This window comes from Bubalus kerabau, chromosome 5 (assembly GCF_029407905.1).
Source record: "Bubalus kerabau isolate K-KA32 ecotype Philippines breed swamp buffalo chromosome 5, PCC_UOA_SB_1v2, whole genome shotgun sequence".
NCBI classification, from domain to species: Eukaryota; Metazoa; Chordata; class Mammalia; order Artiodactyla; family Bovidae; genus Bubalus; species Bubalus kerabau.
This window is the reverse complement of record NC_073628.1, coordinates 91,784,136-91,808,055: the sequence shown is the minus strand read 5'-3', so window position 1 is coordinate 91,808,055 and position 23,920 is coordinate 91,784,136. Positions and strand designations below refer to the sequence as shown.

Sequence of the window (23,920 nt, the reverse complement as noted above, 5' to 3'; positions counted from 1 at the left end):
TTAAATTTATTTTTAAAAAATTTTTATTTATTTATTTTTTTAGTTTATGCTGGGCATACACACTGAGGAAATCAGAATTAAACATGTTTTTCCTTAACTGTTAGTGTGTCAGAAGAAAGCACAAACAAGCTGTGATCCAAAGATCTGTGAAAGACACTTTAGAATAAAATCAATTCCCTTTTCTCGAATGGCAGATGTTACCTGAGATAAGAGGGTATTGTCCAAGTATGGGCAATGAGATAGAAAGTAATCTCTGTAATCTGTACATTTTTGCATGTAGGAAATTTCCTGAAGGGAAAGTATCCATCAAAGAAGTTATTTCCTAGTACCATGGCTTCTCCTTGGAGGCATTGAGAGAGAAGGGATCTTCTTTTTTTTATTATTAGCTTTTTATTTTGTGTTGGGGTACAGCTGATTAACAGTGTTGTGATAGTTTCAGGTGAACAGTGAAGGGACTCAGCCATGCATACACACATATCCATTCTCCTCTAAACCCGCCTCCCATCCAGGCTGCCACATAGCATTGGGCAAGAGTTCTCTGTGCTTTACAGTAGGTCCTTGTTGATTATCCATTTTAAATACAGCAGTGTGTACATGTCCATCCCAGACTCCCTAACCATCCTGAGAAGGGATCCTCTTTTGGAGACCCAGTGCCTAAGCTCTGTAGGTTGTTTGGTCTTCTTTCTTCTTGAAAGCCCCATAAAAGCACCCCTATACAGGTTGGAAAAGGTGCTGTCGGCATTAGAAGTAAGGGGGGAACATAGTAGATAATCAAAAGCAGTTTTCTGATTGAAGAAATGGGGCGTTTGAATGTGGTAGATTCAGAATATCCAGGTCAGGTTGTCCCTCTGCCAGTGACTTGCTGGGATAACTTTGGGCAATTCACTTAAGGCCTAGTTACTTTGGATGTAAGATAGAGATGATACAAGCAATTACCTCTTAGCCTTGTTTGGATGAAATGAGGTCGTACAGGTGAGGTGATTAGCACTGTGTGTAACAGATGCTCTGTTATACTGCTGATAATACTGTGGAAGAGGCTCTCTACTTGGGTTGATGTCTCTCCTAGGAGTAAATTCTGATTTCTTATTTAGAATAACTTAAATAGAACACATCTGGTCTTTTCCCCCCTGCTTGCCTTATTTTTGTTTCTGCTTGGCATTGCTTTTCCTCATCTTCATTATCTAAATTGTGGTTTTTGTATTAGGAGCGGAATTAGAGTCATAAGTATAAACACTTCAAATTGGTAATTGAAAGGACGAGATGTATATAATAAAAACTTGATAGCTTTTGGGGACAGCTAGTATTGAAAGGTATACAACACGTAAAAGTACGGACAGTATTACTGGAGTGAAGAATCAGTGAACCTCGCATGGAGTGCATTGCAGAACAAAGAAGATGGAGTTACAGAAGAAAGGTATTTTTTAAAGGAAGTTGTGATGGTTAACAGCTCTGTGGTATTGTGTTGGGGAAAATGTGAAGGTGGAGAAACACGCAGAGTCAACCAGAGGAGGCAGTTTCACACCTAAGAAAACTATGGGAGAATATCTAAAATTATAGGCTGAAAAGAAGTGGAAATTTGCTAATGGAACACACCTGTGCAAAGTCTGTAGGGATGCCTTCACGCTTCAGGACTTTAATCTCAAGGTTGCCCTTATCTGCTCTGCTTTTCTACTGAGAAGTGTCTGACCCTGTGCTATGTCAGCCAAGTGCACTTAGTTCTTCGTTTGCTAAAATTTCTACTCTTGTGAATCGGAATCATATCTGCCGTTCTCAGTTATTCTTTTATGTATACGTTCAGTCACAAGAAAGTTTCCTGGTAAATGGAGGTTGCTAAATGATTTAGAAACAGAAATTAGACCAGAATTCATGAAGGTGGTGAGGCTCTTGGATCAATCACTTTTTTTTTTTTCCATTTTTTTCAAATTTACTATTAATTAGAGGATAATTGCTTTACAATGTGTGTTGGTTTCTGCCATACAACACGGTGAATCAGCCGTAAGTATACATATAATCCACTCCCTCTTGAACCTCCCTCCCACCCCACCCCACCCCTTGGCGTCATCACAGACCGCTGGTCTGAGCTCCCTGTGTTACAACTTCCTACTAGTTGTAGTTAGCAACTTCCCACTAGCTGTTTTACACATGGTAGTGTATATGTTTCAGTGATACTTGCTCAGTTCATCCCCTCTCCTTCCCCTGCTTTTCTTTCCACAAGTCCGTTCTCTACTTCTGCATCTCTGCTTCTGCCCTGAAAGTAGGTTCATCAGTACTCTTTTTCTAGATTCCATATATATGCATTAATATACAATGTTTGTTTTTTTCTTTCTGACTTATTTCATTCCATATAACAAACCCTAGTTTCCTCCACCTCAGTTCAGCTAACTTCATTCCTTTTTGTGGCTGAGTAATCTCCATAGATGAATCACTTTTGATGCTCAGCCAATCAGAAATCAAGTCTGGAATGTATCTCAGATTATGTTTTCCTTTTATAGTTGTTCTCTGCATTGGCAAATATTTTATAATAATTTTTTACTATATTGTTCCTCTAAAACTTTAAAACGATTAGTCCATGTTACTCTTGGGTGAACTGAGGTATACATGAAAATTAAAAAAAAGTAGAGGATTATATCGCTCCATCACAAAGTATTTAGCCTGTTAGCAGGACTACCTTTCAGAAAGCACTTAAAAACTGAGGCCACTGATCTTAACTTAATGATCACTTAGAAACTGACTTATTAAGCCCCCAGGAATTTGCTAGGCTCTGGGGTAGGTGTGAGAAGAGGAAAACGTCTCCTACCTGCAATGATTCTTATTTGAAGAATGGAGTCTTAAATCAATTAATTTAATGCATATTGTCTCAAGTGGTCTGTGTTTTAGCTTCAGTCCTTAAGTCTTTAGACCTATGAAAAGATGGTGGAGTAAGTGACTTACATGTATTCTCTCATTTAGCCCTTGCAACAAACAACCCTGTGGCATAGGTTTTCCTTCTCTTTTACTGATGATGGAGATGGCTAAAGGGAACTTAAAAAAAAAAAATCAACTTAAAATCATTCAGCAAATAATGGAACTAAACTTCCAGCTGGGGTCTTTTTGGTTTAATAATTATTTCTACTGTCTTCCAGTGAAAAATTAATGAAAAAGAAAACAAAACCTTCCTTTTTTTTCCTTTTTCATATCATAGATACGCAAAAAGAAAGGCACCAAAGTTGCTTATGATGCTTCATCCATAGATTGTTACTCTGTTAAGACTGTAGGACAGAGTTACTTTCTTGATCTATTCCTGTTACCCCAAAGAAGTGAAACTTAATAACAGAAAAACCTAATCAATCTGTAGGATCTATGTTCCCCATTCTGTGGCTGAAAGTAAGAACTGATGATGATTCCAAAACATTTGTTTGTTTCCAAAGCATTTATTCAGCCAAGTATCTTCCAAACAGTATGCAGGCTATGCAAATGAAAGTAAAGTCCACCCTGAAAGAACCTGTAAAGCTGCTGCTGCTGCTGCTAAGTCTCTTCAGTTGTGTCCAACTCTGTGCGACCCCATAGATGGCAGCCCACCAGGCTTCCCCGTCCCTGGGATTCTCCAGGCAAGAACACTGGAGTGGGTTGCTATTTCCTTCTCCAATGCATGAAAGTGAAAAGTGAAAGTGAAGTCGCTCAGTCGTGTCTGACTCTAGCAACCCCATGGACTGCAGTCTACCAGGCTCCTCCGTCCATGGGATTTTCCAGGCAAAAGTACTGGAGTGGGTTGCCATTGCCTTCTCCAGCAGTGGTTCTAAACTCTGGCTCATGTTAAAATCTCCTGGGAAGTTTTGAAAAAATGCCTGTGGCTAGGCTTCCAAAATTTTTAAAGCTCCTTGGGAGATGTGTAACCATGGTTAAGAAGCAGTGCTATGAGGTAATTGAAGAGAGTGACACATAGAAAGCAGTGTCAAGAGAGCTTTGGATGTTGGGTTACAAATACCATCAACTGTAGCCAAGTCTTCCAGGATGAGGAAGGCATTGAACTAGGCCTCGATGAATAGGGAAGATATTAGGAAGAGGTGATGGGATGGAAACAGGGAAGTGAATTCCAAACAATTCTCAGAATTGTTGATGAGATTTCTTTGTTTGCTAAGAATGAGATCTTTGAGGTTATGGTAAATTGTTTTATAAGAATAAATTGTTATGAATATTCCAGTTTGTTTGAGGTCACTAACAGGGTTTTATGCTTTTTCTACCAGGTCTTCAATGAAATATATCCAGTATGGACTTACTCTTACCTGGTGCTGCTGTTTCCTGTGTTCCTTGCCACAGACTACCTCCGCTATAAGCCTGTCGTTCTGCTCCAGGGACTCAGCCTTATTGTTACGTGGTTCATGCTGCTGTATGCCCAGGGACTGCTGGCCATTCAGTTCTTGGAATTCTTCTATGGCATCGCCACTGCCACTGAAATTGCCTACTACTCCTACATCTACAGTGTGGTGGACCTGAGCATGTACCAGAAAGTCACGAGCTACTGTCGAAGTGCCACGTTGGTGGGCTTCACAGTGGGCTCTGTCCTGGGGCAGATCCTCGTCTCAGTGGCATCCTGGTCCCTGTTCAGCCTGAATGTCATCTCTCTCACCTGTGTTTCTGTGGCCTTCGCTGTGGCCTGGTTTCTGCCTATGCCACAGAAAAGCCTTTTCTTTCACCACGTTCCTCCCTCCTGCCAGGGGACAAATGGCATCAAGATACAAAATGGTGGTGTTGCTACTGACACCGCAGCTTCTAACCACCTTCCACAGTGGGAGGACGTTGAATCAAAAATCCCTCTAAATCCGGAGGCGCCACCGGTGGAGGAACAGGTAAGCGCAGCCTTCAGTGCCTTGTGGTTGCTACTCTGGGGCTAGACCAGTGGTAGAAAAACAGATGGAAACCCAGCAGTTCATTTGGATTCTGGTTTTATCTCAAATTGCTTCATTGGTTCCATTTATTCATTCAAGATAACATTGATTTGTATGAGGGATGAAAAATGTATTTTCCTTTGGAGTGTGTGTTAATTGCTCAGGTGTGTCTAACTCTTTGCGACCCTATGAACTATATAGCCCACCAGGCTCCTCTGGAGTGAATAACCTCTCGGGTCAAACTGATTCAACATATTGCTCATGTTGGAGATATCTTAGAATCCACAGCAACGTCTATCTCTTCTTCAACTTTGTATCTTCAGAACTTGGTATATAAAGAAAGCCCCTCAGAACATGTTGTCTAAATGAATAGGTGAAATGACTCCAGTAAATCATGAATGTCTACTTCCAGAAATGAAGTCCAAAGTATTTAAGAATAGGAGCTTATCTTCCTCTTCTCTGCTGAAAATTATGTGCAATGCAGTCATAACTCAAAGATACTGCAGGTTTGGTTCCAGACCACTGAAATAAAGCAAATATCACATAATAAAACAAAGTCACACATTTTTTTTTGGTTTCATAGTGCATATAAAAGTTATTTTTACACTATACTATAGTCTGTTAAGTGTGCAGGGGCACTATGTGTAAAAAATATAGATGCCTAAATTTTAAATTACATTATTGCTAAAAAAATGCCAACCATCATCTGTGCCTTCAGTGAGTTGTAATCTTTTGCTGGTGGAGGGTCTTGCCTTAATGTTGATGGCTACTGACTGATCAAGGTGGTGGTTGCTGAAGGTAGAGGTCACTGTGGCAATTTCTTAAAGTAAGACAACAGTGAAGTTTGCCACTTGATAGACTTCCTTTGGGAATGATTTCTCTGCAGCACCAATGCTGTTCAATAGCATTTTACTCCTAGTAGAACTTCTTTGAAAATTGGAGGCAATCCTCTTAAACCCTGCTTTATGAACTAAGTGTATATAATATTCTAGATCCCTTGTTGTCACGTCAGCAGTCTTCACAGCATCTTTACCAGGAGTAGATTCCATCTCAAGAAACCACTTTCTTTGCTTATCCATTGGAAGTAGCTTTTATCCATTTAAGTTTATTATGAAATTTCAGCAGTTCATTTACAACTTAAGGTTTCATTTCTAATTATAGTTTTCTTGCTATTTCCACCACATCTGCAGTTACTTCCTCCACAAAAGTCTTGAACCCTTCAAAGTCATCCATGAAACAAAAGTTTTACAGCACAATGGTTGTATGACATTCCATTTGTTTTTTATAATGTGATCACTGCTCACTAAATTGATTTTATTACCTACTAATGACTAGCATCCCAGGTGGTGCTAGGTGGTAAAGAACCTGTATGCCAGTGCAGAAAATGTAAGAGACGTGGGTTCAATCCCTGGGTCAGGAAGATCCCTTGGAGAAGGAAATGGCAACTCACTGCACTATTCTTGCCTGGAGAATCCTATGAACAGAGGAACCTGTCAGGCTACAGTCCATTGGGTCACAAAGAGTCGGACATGACTGAAGCGACTTAGCAGCAGCAGCAATCACTTGAAATCTAAGGTTTAAAAAATTATGTCCTAGACCACCTTGATATTTATTATTTGTAGATATGCAAGATGTCAGTACTTGACATGCTGAAGAATTATAAAATTTTAGAGTTAGAAGTGATTCTAACCACAAGTCATAGAACAATTAGAGCATGTTAAAGGGACTTTAGATCATATCACCTTTTCATTTTAGAGATAAGGATTGGGAACTATTAATACAGCAATACTTTTATTTGCAGACTGACACATTTTACTGTTAGGAAGCATTCTGTGTGTATGTGTGTGCTGTGTGTGCATGTGTGTTTGAGTTCTGTAAAACAGTGACAGAAGCAAAATAAATATTTTCAATGTATACTCAGTATTATCTGTTGCAGCACAGTGTAGCAGATTTTGAGGAAGAAAGGCAGTCTGCAGTACTGGTACTTAGCAGCAGGGTGATCTTGGGCAGGTTTCTTAATTCTCTGTGCCTGTTAGTTCCTTTTTTCATATACCTACCTCATAGAGCTATTTCAAGTATTAAATAAATCCACTAGAGCTTTCAAGTTAGTATTTGTAAGTAGGTAATCAATACATTGTAATTTTTATTATTATCTTTATCATTAGATATGAATAATCAAGAACAGATTTGTACCTTCACCAAGATATTTATTTGTGGGGCTATAAATAATTTTTCATTTTCCCTTTGAATTAGATATCCCTGGTATTCTGGGCCCTATAAAAGTAGCTATGAGGATCTGGGACTGGTCAGTCAGTTCAGTCAGTTCAGTTGCTTAGTGGTGTCCGACTCTTTGTGACCCCGTGAATCACAGCACGCCAGGCCTCCCTGTCCATCACAAATTCCCGGAGTTCACTAAAACTCGTCTATCAAGTCAGTGATGCCATCCAGCCATCTCATCCTCTATCGTCCCCTTCTCCTCCTGCCCCCAATCCCTCCCAGCATCAGAGTCTTTTCCAATGTGTCAGCTCTTCCCATGAGGGCCAAAGTCCTGGAGTTTCAGCTTTAGCATCATTCCTTCCAAAGAAATCCCAGGGCTGACCTCCTTCAGAATGGACTGGTTGGATCTCCTTACAGTCCAAGGGACTCTCAAGAGTATTCTCCAACACCACAGTTCAAAAGCATCAATTCTTCGGTGCTCAGCCTTCCTCACAGTCCAACTCTCACATCCATACATGACCACAGGAGAAACCATAGCCTTGACTAGATGGACCTTTGTTGGCGAAGTAATGTCTCTGCTTTTCAATATGCTATCTAGGTTGGTCATAACTTTCCTTCCAAGGAGTAAGCGTCTTTTAATTTCATGGCTGCAGTCACCATCTGTAGTGATTTTGGAGCCCAAAAAAATAAAGTCCGATACTGTTTCCACTGTTTCCCCATCTATTTCCCATGAAGTGATGGGACCAGATGCCATGATCTTCGTTTTCTGAATGTTGAGCTTTAAGCCAACTTTTTCACTCTCTTCTTTCACTTTCATCAAGAGGCTTTTTAGTTCCTCTTCACTTTCTGCCATAAGGGTGGTGTCATCTGCATATCTGAGGTTATTGATATTTCTCCTGGCAATCTTGATTCCAGCTTGTGTTTCTTCTAGTCCAGTGTTTCTCATGATGTACTCTGCATATAAGTTAAATAAGCAGGGTGACAGTATACAGCCTTGACATACTCCTTTTCCTATTTGGAACCAGTCTGTTGTTCCATGTCCAGTTCTAACTGTTGCTTCCTGACCTGCATACAGGTTTCTCAAGAGGCAGGTCAGGTGGTCTGGTATTCCCATCTCTTTCAGAATTTTCCACAGTTTATTGTGATCCACACAGTCAAAGGCTTTGGCATAGTCAATAAAGCAGAAATAGATGTTTTTCTGGAACTCTTTTGCTTTTTCGATGATCCAGCGGATGTTGGCAATTTGATCTCTGGTTCCTCTGCCTTTTCTAAAACCAGCTTGAACATCAGGAAGTTCACGGTTCACGTATTGCTGAAGCCTGGCTTGGAGAATTTTGAGCTAATTCACAAATTATTTTTCTTTAACTGAATTAGGCTGTCCCTAAATGGAGAGAATGTTAAGCCAGATGCTCATGAAGCTTTCTGTGACTCTAGAATCCTGTGTTTTGTGAGCTGGTTGACGTGAAGGTACTCTCATTTTTCTTCTGCTTCCCACGCATACCATGAACAACATCTTTTTGTCCAGCCCATATATGTAGGGATACATAATTAATACCATAGAAGTAATTTAATTGCAATCGTCAGCCCTTGTCTTAAATCTTCATAGTTTAGGCATTAAACCCTAATTATCTTCGTCCACATTTTTCTATTGTATGTAGAAGAAAATCCAAAGTTCTCATCATGGCCTATAAGACCTCATACAGTTTGGCTCATTGCCAGCCCCTCTGACCTTATCTCTTAATTGGGCTGAAACACATCAAGCTTTTCTCACCTCAGAATTTCATTCAGGAGGTTCTCTCAGTCAGGATTGCTTTTCACTCTGATTTTCATGGCTGGTTCTTTTATGTCACTCAGGTCTCAACTCAGACATCTGCTTTTTAGAAAGCCATTTAACATTCTTAGCAATCATTACTTCTCCATACCAAAGTCGCTTGCTAGCCCATCCCCTGTTTACGGTCTTTCTATAGTATTCCTACTGTAAGGTCTCTTGTATGTGTATGTTTATCATCTATCTCCCTTACTCCAGTGTAAATTTCAGGAACTTTCCTGTTGTGTCACTAGTGTCTAGAACATTGCCAGACAGATTGTGGGCACTCAGCTGACTTTTTTGGGCTCCAAAATCACCACAGATGGTGACTGCAGCCATGAAATTAAAAGACACTTAACTCCTTGGAAGGAAAGTTATGACCAACCTAGACAGTATATTAAAAAGCAGAGATGTTACTTTGTCCACAAAGGTCTGTCTGGTCAAAGCTATGGTTTTTCCAGTAGTCATGTATGGATGTGAAAGTTGGACTATAAAGAAAGCTGAGTGCCAAAGAATTGATGCTTTTGAACTGTGGTGTTGGAGAAGACTCTTGAGAGTCCCTTGGACTGCAAGGAGATCCAACCAGTCTATCCTAAAGGAGATCAGTCCAGGGTGTTCATTGGAAGGACTGATGTTGAAGCTGAAACTCGAATACTTTGGCACCTGATGCGAAGAGCTGACTCAATGGAAAAGACCCTGATGCTGGGAAAGATTGAGGGTAGGAGGAGAAGGGGATGACAGAGGATGAGATGGTTGGATGGCATCAACAACTCAATGGACATGAGTTTGGGTGGACTCTGGGAGTTGTGATGGACAGGGAATGCTGCGGTTCATGGGGTCACAAAGAGTCGGACACGACTGAGCGACTGGACTGACTGACTGAGGGACTATTTGTTGATTGCATTAGTGAGTCATGATAAACAGAAGATAAAGGAAACCAATATTTACTGAGCACTTGTTACATACTTATCTAGGCAATAACCTGTTGAAGTAAGCATTAATTTCCATTTTACAGTTAAAAAAAAAAAACCTAAGATTTGGGAATTTTTCTCATCTGAGCTGATTGATCATCTTAGCTCCCATATATTTTGACGTGGGTACCAGATACTGTGCTCCAAACCTCAGATTCATTATCTCATTCTTATTAAAATTACTGTTACTAAAACTCGGTGATAAACGTGTCAGAGAGACAAGATGGCAGAGAAGTAGGGTGGAGACAGAGTACATCTCTCTCCATGGATACATCAGGAATACACCCTTAGACACAGAAGTGCATGCAGACCACCAGCTGAGAGTGGACAGAAGGACCTGACCCACGGAAAAGAGTATATAAAACCACAAAGAACTTAGTAGGATGAAGGAACTAGGGGAGAAAAGCAGGAGTGTTAGTAGGACTGGACCTGCCCTCAGTGGGTGGGGGCACTGAAGCAGGGGTCCTATCCCCACAAAGGGGCAGTTGTCTGAGTCAGAGGTGAAACATGTAAGGTTAAGAGTGAAACAGCTGATCTGTGGCAGCCTAAATCGAGTGAGGACTTCCCTAGTAGCTCAGATGGTAAAGCATCTGCTTGCAGTGCAGGAGACCCGGGTTCAGTCCCTGGTTGGGAAGATCCCCTGGAGAAGAAAAGAGCAACCCACTCAAGTATCCTTGCCTGTAAAATTCCATGGGCAGAGGAGCCTGGCGGGCTATAGTCCATGGAGTTGCAAAGAGTCGGACACGACTGAGCAACTAACACACACAGACACACACACACACACACACATGGAATGAGAATCAGACAGGCCTTGCCACAGCCATACATACCCCTGGCAGGGATGCAGGTCCCCTAGAAGGCACAGGAGATAGGAGCTGGAGCTTAGGGATTGTGGAGCAATCCCAGGGCGAGGGCTGCTGTTGACTGTGGAGAGACAGACCAAGGAGATTCGAAGGAGGAGATTGTGGTGGGAAATGCCTGTGGAGGAAAGTCAGGCAGCCATGGAATCAAGGTAGTACTGCTGAGTCATGCATAGGGGGTGGAGCCATCACCATAGCCTCTTTCTCTCCACCTACCAGCATCCGCAGCTGAAACAATAGAGAGGCTGGCCCATCAAATGCCTGACACACTGAACTACAGAGCAGGACCCCACCCAGGGTGCTGCTTTAAATGACTGATGCGCCAATCTACAGAGTAGGACCCCAGCCAGGGGGGTCACACTATGTGCCTGACACACCAAACACAGGCAAGGGAGCCCTCTAAGTGCCTGAACAGGCGGAGCTATGGAGAAAGACTTGCCAAAGAGGCCTCCTGATCGCCAGCTACCAGAGGCTTGAAAAAAGACTCTGGTAGGGCCCTAACTCCTACGGCTGAGGCAGTCCGTATCCCTGCACTTGGCGCCGTGCAAGGTCCCCACAACCCAAGCAACTGTGCCACCTTCACACTCAACCCTCACTGGGGCAGAGCTGCTACAGGCAAAAAAGGTCTGGCGTCTGTCATGCTGGGTTGCTTCAGTCATGTCCAGTTCTTTGCAACCCTGTGTACTGTGGCCTGCCAGGCTTCTCTGTCAGGGGGGTTCTCCAGGCAAGAATACTGGAGTGTATTGGCCAATACTGGTTGCCATACCCTTCTAGAGCACTATATTTTCTGTTGCCATAGCCACCAACTCCCCTGAGTACCTGGTGCTGCCAGAACCCCTGTGACCCAAGGAGCTGCACCACCTCCACATCTGGCCCTCACAGGGGCAGACCCGAGTCCTCCAGGGCAGCCTCAGGAGCAAACCCCAGTGGACTACCCACATGCAGAGGTGGAAATAAAACCACACTTGAAACCCAGGGGCAGTATGGCTAAGGAAGAAGACCTAAAACCTTCCCACAAGCTGCAGATTCAATCCACACCATCATCTAGGCAGACTGTGTCTATGGAATATATAAAAGCACATCGTGAGCTCCCACAAAGGAAAACACACTAGTTCTGATAGTTGTGTGTGGAGGCAAGAACACACAGGAGTAGGACCAGATTAGAATCTGAGCTGTTCCCACAGCAGGTACAGAGACCACCAGCACAGTGTTGGAGGGCATCCTAGAGAGGTGAGGTGAACTGTGACTCCCAGCAAGGGAAAGGACCCTGACAGCAGTGACTCAAGCAAAAAATTTATTATTCTTATGTTTTGACTTGTTCTGTAGTTTCCTTTGAATTTTTTTTTTCTTTTCCTCCCTCCCCCCCTCATTGTAGTTGTCGATTTTATTGACACTATGAAATCTAATTAAGCTTTTGAATATTTTTTCTTTTTTTCTATCATAGTTTTTATTGTTCTTATAAACTTCTGCCTGTAAATTGGGCTTTTGCAATCCTGTAGAGTTTTGCTTTTTTGTTTTTCTTCTTTTTTTCTTTTATTAATTTTTTTAAACCTATTATTATTTTTTTATATTTATTCCTTTGTTTTTCCTACTGTTCTTTTCCCCTTGCACTTAATCTTTAATGTATATCTACCTATATATAACTGCATATCTATTCTTTCTTTTCTTTCTTTCCTCTCAAAATATTTGTTAGTTTTGTTTTCTTTGCTTTATTCCCTGCTTGGCACCTTGCCTTAGTTTTGTTTTATAGTTTGTGCTTTAGTTAGTTTTCATCTTGACTGGTAGATATAATTTTTGGTTTCCTTTGTTCGCTGGGTCAATCTATTGTACTTTATTTTTGTTGGACTGTTTTGATTTTGCTTACTGGTGTATATATATGTGTGTTCAGTTCAGTTCAGTTCAGTCGCTCAGTCGTGTCTGACTCTTTGCGACCCCATGAATCGCAGCATGCCAGGCCTCCCTGTCCATCACAAACTCCCAGAGTTCACTCAGACTCATGTCCATCGAGTCAGTGATGCCATCCAGCCATCTCATCCTCTGTCGTCCCCTTCTCCTCCTGCCCCCAATCCCTCCCAGCATCAGAGTCTTTTCCAACGTGTCAGCTCTTCCCATGAGGTGGCCAAAGTACTGGAGTTTCAGCTTTAGCATCATTCCCTCCAAAGAAATCCCAGGGCTGATCTCCTTCAGAATAGACTGGTTGGATCTCCTTGCAGTCCAAGGGACTCTCAAGAGTCTTCTCCAACACCACAGTTTGAAAGCATTAATTGTTTGGTGCTCAGCCTTCCTCACAGTCCAACTCTCACATCCATACATGACCACAGGAAAAACCATAGCCTTGACTAGACGGACCTTTGTTGGCGAAGTAATGTCTCTGCTTTTCAATATGCTATCTAGGTTGGTCATAACTTTCCTTCCAAGGAGTAAGCGTCTTTTAATTTCATGGCTGCAGTCACCATCTGCAGTGATTTTGGAGCCCCCAAAAATAAAGTCTGACACTGTTTCCACTGTTTCCCCATCTATTTCCCATGAAGTGATGGGACCGGATGCCATGATCTTCGTTTTCTGAATGTTGAGCTTTAAGCCAACTTTTTCACTCTCTTCTTTCACTTTCATCAAGAGGCTTTTGAGTTCCTCTTCACTTTCTGCCATAAGGGTGGTGTCATCTGCATATCTGAGGTTATTGATACTTCTCCCGGCAATCTTGATTCCAGCTTGTGTTTCTTCTAGTCCAGCGTTTCTCATGATGTATTCTGCATATAAGTTAAATAAGCAGGGTGACAATATACAGCCTTGACATACTCCTTTTCCTATTTGGAACCAGTCTGTTGTTCCATGTCCAGTTCTAACTGTTGCTTCCTGACCTGCATACAGGTTTCTCAAGAGGCAGGTCAGGTGGTCTGGTATTCCCATCTGTTTCAGAATTTTCCACAGTTTATTGTGATCCACACAGTCAAAGGCTTTGGCAGAGTCAGTAAAGCAGAAATAGATGTTTTTCTGGAACTCTCTTGCTTTTTCCATGATCCAGCGGATGTTGGCAATTTGATCTCTGGTTCCTCTGCCCTTTCTAAAACCAGCTTGAACATCAGGAAGTTCACGGTTCACGGATTGCTGAAGCCTGGCTTGGAGAATTTTGAGCATTACTTTACTAGCGTGTGAGATAAGTGCAATTGTGCGGTAGTGTGAGCATTCTTTGGCATTGTCTTTCTTTGGGATTGGAATGAAAACTGACCTTTTCCAGTTCTGTGGCCACTGCTGAGTTTTCCAAATTTGCTGGCATATTGAGTGCAGCACTTTCACAGCCTCATCTTTCAGGATTTGGAATAGCTCAACTGGAATTCCATCACCTCCACTAGCTTTGTTCGTAGTGATGCTTCCTAAGGCCCACTGGACTTCACATTCCAGGATGTCTGGCTCTAGGTGAGTGATCACACCATTGTGATTATCTTGGTCGTGAAGATCTTTTTTGTACAGTTCTTCTGTGTATTCTTGCCACCTCTTCTTAATATCTTCTGCTTCTGTTATGTCCATACCATTTCTGTCCTTTATCGAGCCCATCTTTGCATGAAATGTTCCTTTGGTATCTCTAATTTTGTTGAAGAGATCTCTAGTCTTTCCCATTCTGTTTTCCTCTATTTCTTTGCATTGGTTGCTGAGGAAGGCTTTCTTATCTCTTCTTGCTATTCTTTGGAACTCTGCATTCAGATGCTTATATTTTTCCTTTTCTCCTTTGCTTTTCGCTTTTCTTCTTTTCACAGCTATTTGTAAGGCCTCCCCAGACAGCCATTTTGCTTTTCTGCATTTCTTTTCCATGGGGATGGTCTTGATCCCTGTCTCCTGTACAATGTCATGAACCTCATTCCATAGTTCATCAGGCACTCTATCTATCAGATCTAGGCCCTTAAATCTATTTCTCACTTCCACTGTATAATCATAAGGGATTTGATTTAGGTCATACCTGAATGGTCTAGTGATTTTCCCTACTTTCTTCAATTTAAGTCTGAATTTGGTAATAAGGAGTTAATGATCTGAGCCACAGACAGCTCCTGGTCTTGTTTTTGTTGACTGTATAGAACTTCTCCATCTTTGGCTGCAAAGAACATAATCAGTCTGATTTCGGTGTTGACCATCTGGTGATGTCCATGTGTAGAGTCTTCTCTTGTGTTGTTGGAAGAGGGTGTTTGTTATGACCATTGCATTTTCTTGGCAAAACTCTATTAGTCTTTGCCCTGCTTCATTCTGTATTCCAAGGCCAAATTTGCTTGTTACTGTAGGTTTTTCTTGACTTCCTACTTTTGCATTCCAGTCCCCTATAATGAAAAGGACATCTTTTTTGGGTGTTAGTTCTAAAAGGTCTTGTAGGTCTTCATAGAACCGTTCAACTTTAGCTTCTTCAGCATTACTGGTTGGGGCATAGACTTGGATTACTGTGATATTGAATGGTTTGCCTTGGAAATGAACAGAGATCATTCTGTCGTTTTTGAGATTGCATCCAAGTACTGCATTTCGGACTCTTTTGTTGACCATGATGGCTACTCCATTTCTTCTGAGGGATTCCTGCCCCCAGTATAATGGTCATCTGAGTTAAATTCACCCATTCCAGTCCATTTGAGTTCACTGATTCCTAGAATGTCGACGTTCACTCTTGCCATCTCCTGTTTGACCACTTCCAATTTGCCTTGATTCATGGACCTGACATTCCAGGTTCCTATGCAATAATGATTTTTACAGCATTGGACCTTGCTTCTATCACCAGTCACATCCACAACTGGGTATTGTTTTTGCTTTGGCTCCATCCCTTCATTCTTTCTGGAGTTATTTCTCCATTGATCTCCAGTAGCATATTGGGGCCCTACTGACCTGGGGAGTTCCTCTTTCAGTATCCTATCATTTTGCCTTTTCATACTGTTCATGGGGTTCTCAAGGCAAGAATACTGAAGTGGTTTGCCATTCCCTTCTCCAGTGGACCACATTCTGTCAGACCTCTCCACCATGACCCACCCGTCTTTGGTGGCCCCATGGGCATGGATTAGTTTCATTCAGTTAGACTAGGCTGTGGTCCTAGTGTGATTAGATTGACTAGTTTTCTGTGAGTATGGTTTCAGTGTGTCTGCCCTCTGATGCTCTCTTGCAACACCTACTGTCTTACTTGGGTTTCTCTTACCTTGGACATGGGGTATCTCTTCACGGCTGCTCCAGCAAAGTGCAGCCGCTGCTTCTTACCTTGGACGAGGGGTATCTGCTCATTGTCGCCCCTTCTGACCTTGAACATGGAATAGCTCCTCTAGGCCCTCCTGCGCCTGTGCAGCCACTGCTCCTTGGACGCGGGGTTGCTCGTCTCGGCCACCGCCCCTGGCCTCGGGCGTGGGGTAGCTCCTCTTGGCTGCTCCTGCGCTGTCACAGTCTGGCACTCTCGGCCGCCACCTCTGACCTTGGACACGGGGTAGCTCCTCTCGGCTGCTGCCCCTGACCTCGGACATGGGGTAGCTCCTCCTGGCTGGCGTATCCTCTCCCTTTTCCTCTTAAATCCCTTGAAACTCAGATAGGTGTCATCCCTCCTGAAAAAGAGTAGCCAAAGGCAGATCTCTGCGCCAACTCTTAACAGGTTTCCAATGCTTCACTTTCAGGCTTATGAACTAGGGCTCTATGAGATACCAGACTGAGGCAAGAATGAATATTCCTAGGATAAGATAAGTGCACAGCAGGCCAGAGCAGGAAAGTGTGTCCCAGAAGCCTTTTCTGTTGGAAGAGAACTCTGTCATTGCTGACTCATAAACACACCTCCAAAGTGCCTTCTGTCCTTTTGTTCTTGTTTCCTTTGCATGTTGTTCATCAGTATTGCTGTATTCTGTGTCTCCCAAAGTCTGTCTCAAACATTCTTCCATGATATGTATTTGGTTCCTTTCCCTTGAAACCAGGTGTACTTTTATCTGTCCCTCATTGTATATACATTTTTACCATTTTGGATAGTGAAATATCAATAGCTGAGGAAATAATGATAGTCTTCCTTTCATCATAAAAAAAAAAATTGTTCACTGTTGATAGCAAGAGTTAGAATTGTGTCCTTCAAAAGCACTTAACAGAAGACTTACTCTCGAAAATTTCCATCCTTGTTTGATTATAGACAAATTTCCTTTTGCATATACAACTGAGCTAAGAAAAGAGTAATTATTTAACTTTATATTGTAAACACTTAACTATAACTATTAAAAGGTTCTGTTTAAAGAGAAGGGGCTACACAGAAATTAACATAAAGTGGCTTAGAGTTGAATATAAAACCTGAAACCATAAAAATGCTTAGAAGAAAACATAGGTGGTAAACTTGATATCTGTCTTGGCAATGATTTTTTTTTTTAATTTGACAACAAAAGCAAAAAAATAAGTGGGACAGCATCAAACTAAAAGCTTCTGCATGCCAAAGAAAAACATCAACCAAATGACAAACTATTGAATGGGAGAAAATATCTGCAAATCATGTTTGATAAGTGGTTCATATCCAAAATATATAAGGAACTCATACAACTCAAGAGCAAAAAGAAAAAAAAAGAATCCAATTTAAAAATGGACATTAGATCTGAATAGACATTTTTCCAAAGATGTTTGGATGGTCAGCAGGTACATGTAAAAAATGCTTAAATCACTAATCAGGGGAATGCAAAGCAAAACCACAAGGAGCTATCACCTCACACCTGTTAGGATGGCTATTTTCAGAAAAATAAGAAATGTGTGGGTATGGAGAAAAGGAATCCTTTTTGCACTGTTGGTGGAAATGTAAATTGGTGCTGTCACTATGAAAAACTCTGTGGAAGTTCCTCAAAAAATTAAAAACTCGAGCCACCACAAGATCCAACAGGTCTACTCCTGGCTACATACCCAAAGAAAATGGAAACACTAACTCAAAAAGATACACCTACCAGTTCATTGCAGCACTATTTATAATAGCCAAGATGTGAATACAACCTAAGTGTCCAACAGTGGATGAATGGGTAAAGAAAATGTGGTATACTCACATATATATGGAGAAGGCAATGGCACCCCACTCCAGTACTCTTGCCTGGAAAATCCCATGGACGGAGGAGCCTGGTGGGCTGCAGTCCATGGGGTCGCAAAGAGTCAGACACGACTGAGCGACTTCACTTTCACTTTTCACTTTCATGCATTGGAGAAGGAAATGGCAACCCACTCCAGTGTTCTTGCCTGGAGAATCCCAGGGACGGGGGAGCCTGGTGGGCTGCGGTCTCAGGGGTCTCACAGAGTCAGACACGACTGAAGCGACTTAGCAGCAGCAGCACATATATATACACACGGGAACATTATACAGCCACAGAAAAACAAATGAGGTCTTGCTATTTGCAACAACGTGGATGGACTTGGATGGATGCTAAGTGAAGTAAGACTCACAAAAATATTGGGTTGGGCAAAAAGTTTGTATGGAAAAATCTGAACAAACCTTTGGCCAACCCAATATCATATGATCTCATTTATATTTGGAAACAAAAAACAAAACAAAAAAACCTCAAGCTCATAAATACAGAGAATAGATTGGTGGTCACCAGAGGCAGGGGCTAGGGGATATAAGCAAAGGGGTAAAGAAAGGGAAGCCAAAATGTTCTAAGTCCCAGTTGTGACTAAGTTGTGAGGATGTAGGTATAGCATGGTGATTATAGTAAGTAATACTGTATTGTTTATTTGAAAGTTGCTAGATCTCAAAATTCTCATCATGAGAAAAAAATTACAGCTATATATGGTGATAGATGTTGACTATACTTATTGTGGTGATCATTTCACAGTGTGTATAAATACAGAATCATTTTGTTACACACCCAAAACTAATACAATATCAAAGGTCAGTTATACCTGAATTTTTTTAAATAAAGGAAGTTTCATGTTCAAGACTGGCTTCCCTGGTGGCTCAGTGGTAAAGGATCCACCTGTAATGCAGGAGACACAGGAGATGCGTGTTCGATTCCTGGGTCAGGAAGGCCCCTTAGAAGAGGGGATGACAACCCTAATGCCTATTCCAGTATTCTTGCTGAGAAAATCCCATGGGCAGGGGAGCCTGGCAGGCTACAGTACCTAGGGTTGCAGAGAGGTTGACACAACTGACGAGACTGAGCAGCAGCAGCAGCAGCGTGTGCAAGACATGGCTGCCAGCCAGCTAGTGGGTTGAACCATGCTGCTGCCACCATGTAAATAGTCTGTAACATGCCTCTGTCACACATCCTTCCTCTTGAATGCTTCTTCATAGGTAGCTTCCTCTTGGTCTCTGGATTCTCTCATTTTGCCTTCCTGTGTTAGCTGCAAAATTTCCTATGTTCTGAGCAAGGTTCCAAACTTAACGGGAACTTTTGGTAGATTGTCCTTTGATATGATTGGAGTTGGCCCAAAAGTTTGTATGGAAAAAAAACGAAATGGGTAAAGGGGAGTCGAAAGGTACTGAGTTCTAGTTATAAATAAGTTGTGGGGATGTAATGTACAACATGGTGACTGTAGTTAGTAATACTGTATTGCATATTTGAATATGGCATCTGGACTCGCACATTGACTTCTTGACATAGTCCAGGGATAATGGAACATAGCTCAGTCATGTTTTGATTGACTCAGTTACATGCATAATAGCTTTGTTACCTCATTATTATAATAACATTTCCTGTACATACTGGGGAAAAAACATAAAGGAGAAAATTAAAATCATTGATTAACCCCTCACCCAGAGAGAACTGCTGCTAATATTTTGGTTTATTTTTTCCTAAGACTTCTGTTTTAACCATTCTTTCAGTGAATATGATAGGTTCTTATTCATGAATTCTACCTGAACAGTGACTTACTGGTGGATGCTAAGTCACTTCAGTCATGTCTGACTCTTTGCCACCCCATGCACGTAGTCTACTGGGATTACTAATTGTTGTTTATTCTTCATGCTGCTTGCCTCCGTGTGGGAAGATGTGGAATGTCATCTCCCTTTGACTGACATGTGCAGTCTCTGACCATCTTTATACCTTCATTTTGTAAACAACGTATCATTTGCTGGAGGTACTAATGTATATAGAACATTTAAAGCAAAATATATTTTTCCCCCAAGAGGGAATAAATGTAATTGCTATGAAGTTCATACACACACACACACACACACACACACACAAACACATATGGACATGAGTTTGAGCAGACTCTGGGAGGTAGTGAAGGACAGGGAAGCCTGGCGTGCTGTAATCCATAGGGTTGCAAAGAGTTGGACACAACTAAGCAATTGAACAACATATATGAAAGAAGCAATTGGTTTTCTCAAGGAAACAGAAAATAGTCTGCTGAATAGAAAATTGAGTCTACACAGCTTTCTGTCCAGTTGCTTTCTTCCCTTTTTCTGGGTAGGAATCCAAGCCAGACCGTCTCCTCGTGCTGAAGGTCCTGTGGAACGATTTCCTGGTGTGCTACTCCTCTCGCCCTCTGCTCTGCTGGTCTGTGTGGTGGGCCCTCTCCACCTGCGGCTATTTTCAAGTCGTAAACTACGCACAGGGCCTGTGGGAGCAGGTGATGCCTTCCCGCCATGCTGCTATCTATAACGGCGGTGTGGAGGCCGTTTCAACCTTACTGGGTAAGCAGTACTGGGCGGTAGGGCAGGTTGGGTGGGGAGAGTCCTCTGGTAGTTTAGTTGACCATGATCAGAGTTTTTCTCCCCTCTCAAATTTGAAGTAACCTCAAAAAACGGTTTGTTTTCTTTGAGCTCTAATTTTATCATTTAGGATGACAGTTCAAAAGTGTATGTTCAGGGAGGACTATGACTAACAAACCTGAATTCTTTTTTTTAATATAAATTTATTTTAATTGGAGGCTAATTACTTTATAATATTGTATTGATTTTGCCATACATTGACATGAATCCGCCACGGGTGTACACGTGTTCCCCATCCTGAACCCCCCCTCCCACCTCCCTCCCCATACCATCCCCCTGGGTCATCCCAGTGCACCAGCCCCGAGCATCCTGTATCATGCTTGAATTCTTTATAACCTTTGGGAAACCTAACATAAGGATCCTGTAAATTGTTTTCTTACCCAAGTTTCCTTTATGTCTGATTTACTGCGTGCTTTGGCCATGTGTGAATCTTCGAGCAGCACTGTTCAGTACTTTCTAACGACAGTAGCTAGTATATGTTGTGTTGCAGGTGCTGTTCTAAAGACTTTATGTATATTAACACCATCCTCACAGAATTCCTTTGTTGCAGTTATTACCCCCATTTTCCAATTAAGGAAGCTGTTGAAAGACATGTTAATCACTTGCCCAAGGTCATATAGATGGTCAGTGGTAAAGTCAAGGTTTGAACTCAGAGCCTGTCTTTGGCCATTAGCATCTATCGTTCCTTTCTAATCTGTTGATCCACCTCATAGGTCTTAGAAGATCATAAAGGACTTCTGTGAACACTTTTATCTGGACCAGCACTTAGAAAGCACTCCATACCATTTAGCTCTCATTATCCTCATGATCGTCATTTGACCACGTGATAAACTGCCCCTCAGATGGGAGGAGAGATGAACCATCCTGCCATGTTGCCAAGCTACAGCCAGGATGGTTCTTTTTGACTCTTGCCTCTGCATCTACTTCAGTAGCTTTCCCTTAGTAGCACCCCTGGTTCTATGTCCTCCTTTTCCATCTCATTACCCACTGCCCTAATTCAGTCTCTCATCATCTCTCCATGGCCTCATACTATTTATTCCATCAGGTCCAAAAATCTCTGCCTAACTTTCAAGGGCCTCCATAATCTTGAACTACCTTGGTTATAAATTTAAAGAGCTTAAATGTCATAATCTAAGGTGAATTTTTCATTTAGTGAAATAGTACTTGTTTAGCAAAATGAATCGGAGAAGACAATGGCACCCCACTCCAGTACTCTTGCCTGGAAAATCCTATGGACGGAGGAGCCTGGTGGGCTGCAGTCCATGGGGTTGCTAGGAGTCAGACACGACTGAGCGACTTCACTTTCACTTTTTACTTTCATGCATTGGAGAAGGAAATGGCAGCCCACTCCAGCGTTCTTGCCTGGAGAATCCCAGGGATGGGGGAGCCTGGTGGGCTGCCGTCTATGGGGTCGCACAGAGTCGGACACGACTGAAGTGACTTAGCAGCAGCAGCAGCAGCAGCAAAATGAGTAATTACTTTTCTGTTTTTGTTTTGTAGGTGCTGTTGCAGTGTTTGCAGTTGGTTACATAAAAATATCCTGGTCCACTTGGGGAGAATTGACATTGTCTCTCTTTTCTCTCCTGATTGCTGCTGCAGTGTATATCATGGACACTGTGGGTAACATTTGGGTGTGCTACGCATCCTACGTTGTCTTCAGAATCATCTACATGTTACTCATCACAATAGCAACGTATGTATTACGATTCAAAGAAGCATTAGGAAGAGCTGTAACAGGATTAACTTTTTTGGTTTCTTTACAAATTAAATTTTCTGGTTCAAGGGCAAATGGGAGGAAGCATTATACCATAAGTGCATTATCAGTTTTTCTTTTGAGGAAGCATTTAGGCAAGTTTCATTTATTTCCTTGTTCATGTTTCTGCTGTTTTCAGACATTTGCATGAGGTTTACATCATTTAGCAAAAGAATATTCCTCACTTGGTTGGGAAGGGAATTGACAGTAGAAAAGTATGGGCTACTCTTCACATTTGAAATAAAAAATGTAACTACCTTGACGTAATCCTTATCTATGCATTCTTTTTATTTTTTAAGTTTTCAGATTGCTGCAAACCTCAGCATGGAGCGCTATGCCTTAGTGTTTGGTGTAAATACCTTCATTGCCCTAGCACTGCAGACTCTGCTCACTCTAATTGTGGTAGATGCCAGTGGCCTTGGCTTGGAAATTACCACTCAGGTAAGGTCTGTTTCAGTACTGAAGATGTTATGGGTTGATCAGGGTAACAGAAGTGGAGCATGCTTCAGGGAAACAAATTCAAACAATATAGACAGATAGAAAATTGAAAGTAAAAGTGTTCTTTCCTTCCTTCAGTTATCCCCCACCCTTAGTTCCTTTCTATCAGGAGGATGCTGAGACCATCATCTCTTTGATGAGGCCCAAGAACGTTTCTGAGTGTGCAGCTGAGAGGTAGTGTTGGTTCCATCTGGACCCAGACCTTCTGCTTCTTCACCCATTATTTCCCTCCATTTTTAATTCTGTGCCTGGAATACTGTATCCCATGTTTGAGATGCCTGCTTCACTTGAGAGCTCTCTGAGTCTCCTCCCTTCTTTAAACACCCCCCACCCAGATACCAAGGTAATGACTTGCTGTTGATGACTAGCATTACATATGACCTATTGAGAAAACACCTGCACAAACACCCAGAGACAGTGTGATACGTTTATTCACTCTGGAATTGTATGGTTGTATATGGCTTCATTCATTGTGAGTTGTAAATAGGGCTTGGGATGTACTTTAGCAAAATGGGCGATTGAATAAAAAGTGCCTACCCCAACTCATCTCAGCTCAAAAGATTCTATCTCCATTGTTCTTCCCACTTACGTATTAGTTTTCGTAGAATACAAAGACATGACATGTTAGCAGTAATTAACATTTTTACCGAGGAGATCTAAAAGAAAAACAATAGATAATGTGTGCTGAGTGCCGTCTGTGTGCCAGGTACTTTATATAGAATTTTGCATGGTTGCTATCATGATTAGACATCAAGAAAATGAATCTGAGAGAGGTGTTGTTTAAGGTCACGGTCAATAATAGTATGGCAGAACCAGGATCCAAAGCAACATCTGACTCAAAAGCCTAGGCATCTCCCTCTGCATCATGCTGGCTCAGAAAAGGATGGGGGAAAGGTGGACAGAGCAGAGGAATGGGAGCTTATTACTGTCTTTTAAGTAATTATTACTTATGTGTTTCCCAGTTACTGCCTGCAATAAAAACGTTGGGAAGACCTCTCAAGGGTTAAGTGCTTTCATTTGGGATGGAGGGTAGGAGAATAAGTGCTTGTCATCCGGCTATAGAAGTGGTGGGTTTAAATGTATGGAATAATAATTTTGTGGGCTGTGGTCAAACTCATGACTGCCATGATTAATTAACCGATTTCCTATAGGAAAATGTGTCCAAATTTAAAAGACTTGGCTCAGAGGGTTAGGCTTCCCAGGTGGTGCTAGTGGTAAAGAACCTGCCTCCCAGTGCAGGAGACTTAAGTGAGTTCGATCCCTGGGTCAGATCCCCTGG

The 23,920-nt window shown here is 41.9% G+C and overlaps 1 protein-coding gene across 2 annotated transcripts in view; it reads left to right on the top strand.

The window, feature by feature from the left end:
- SLC19A2 (solute carrier family 19 member 2) overlaps window positions 1-23,920 on the top strand; it is a 30,655-nt gene that overhangs the window by 3,964 nt on the left and 2,771 nt on the right. Inside the window, exons 1-5 of one of the 2 annotated variants that reach the window (XM_055582191.1) lie at window positions 1,047-1,414; window positions 4,224-4,826; window positions 20,090-20,312; window positions 21,891-22,083; window positions 22,443-22,584. In XM_055582191.1, the coding sequence (XP_055438166.1) occupies window positions 1,370-1,414; window positions 4,224-4,826; window positions 20,090-20,312; window positions 21,891-22,083; window positions 22,443-22,584 (1,206 nt within the window). In that variant the 5' untranslated portion in view covers window positions 1,047-1,369. Of the gene's footprint in view, window positions 1-1,046; window positions 1,415-4,223; window positions 4,827-20,089; window positions 20,313-21,890; window positions 22,084-22,442; window positions 22,585-23,920 lie in introns of those variants that run through there. The other variant, XM_055582193.1, reaches the window with a different exon arrangement.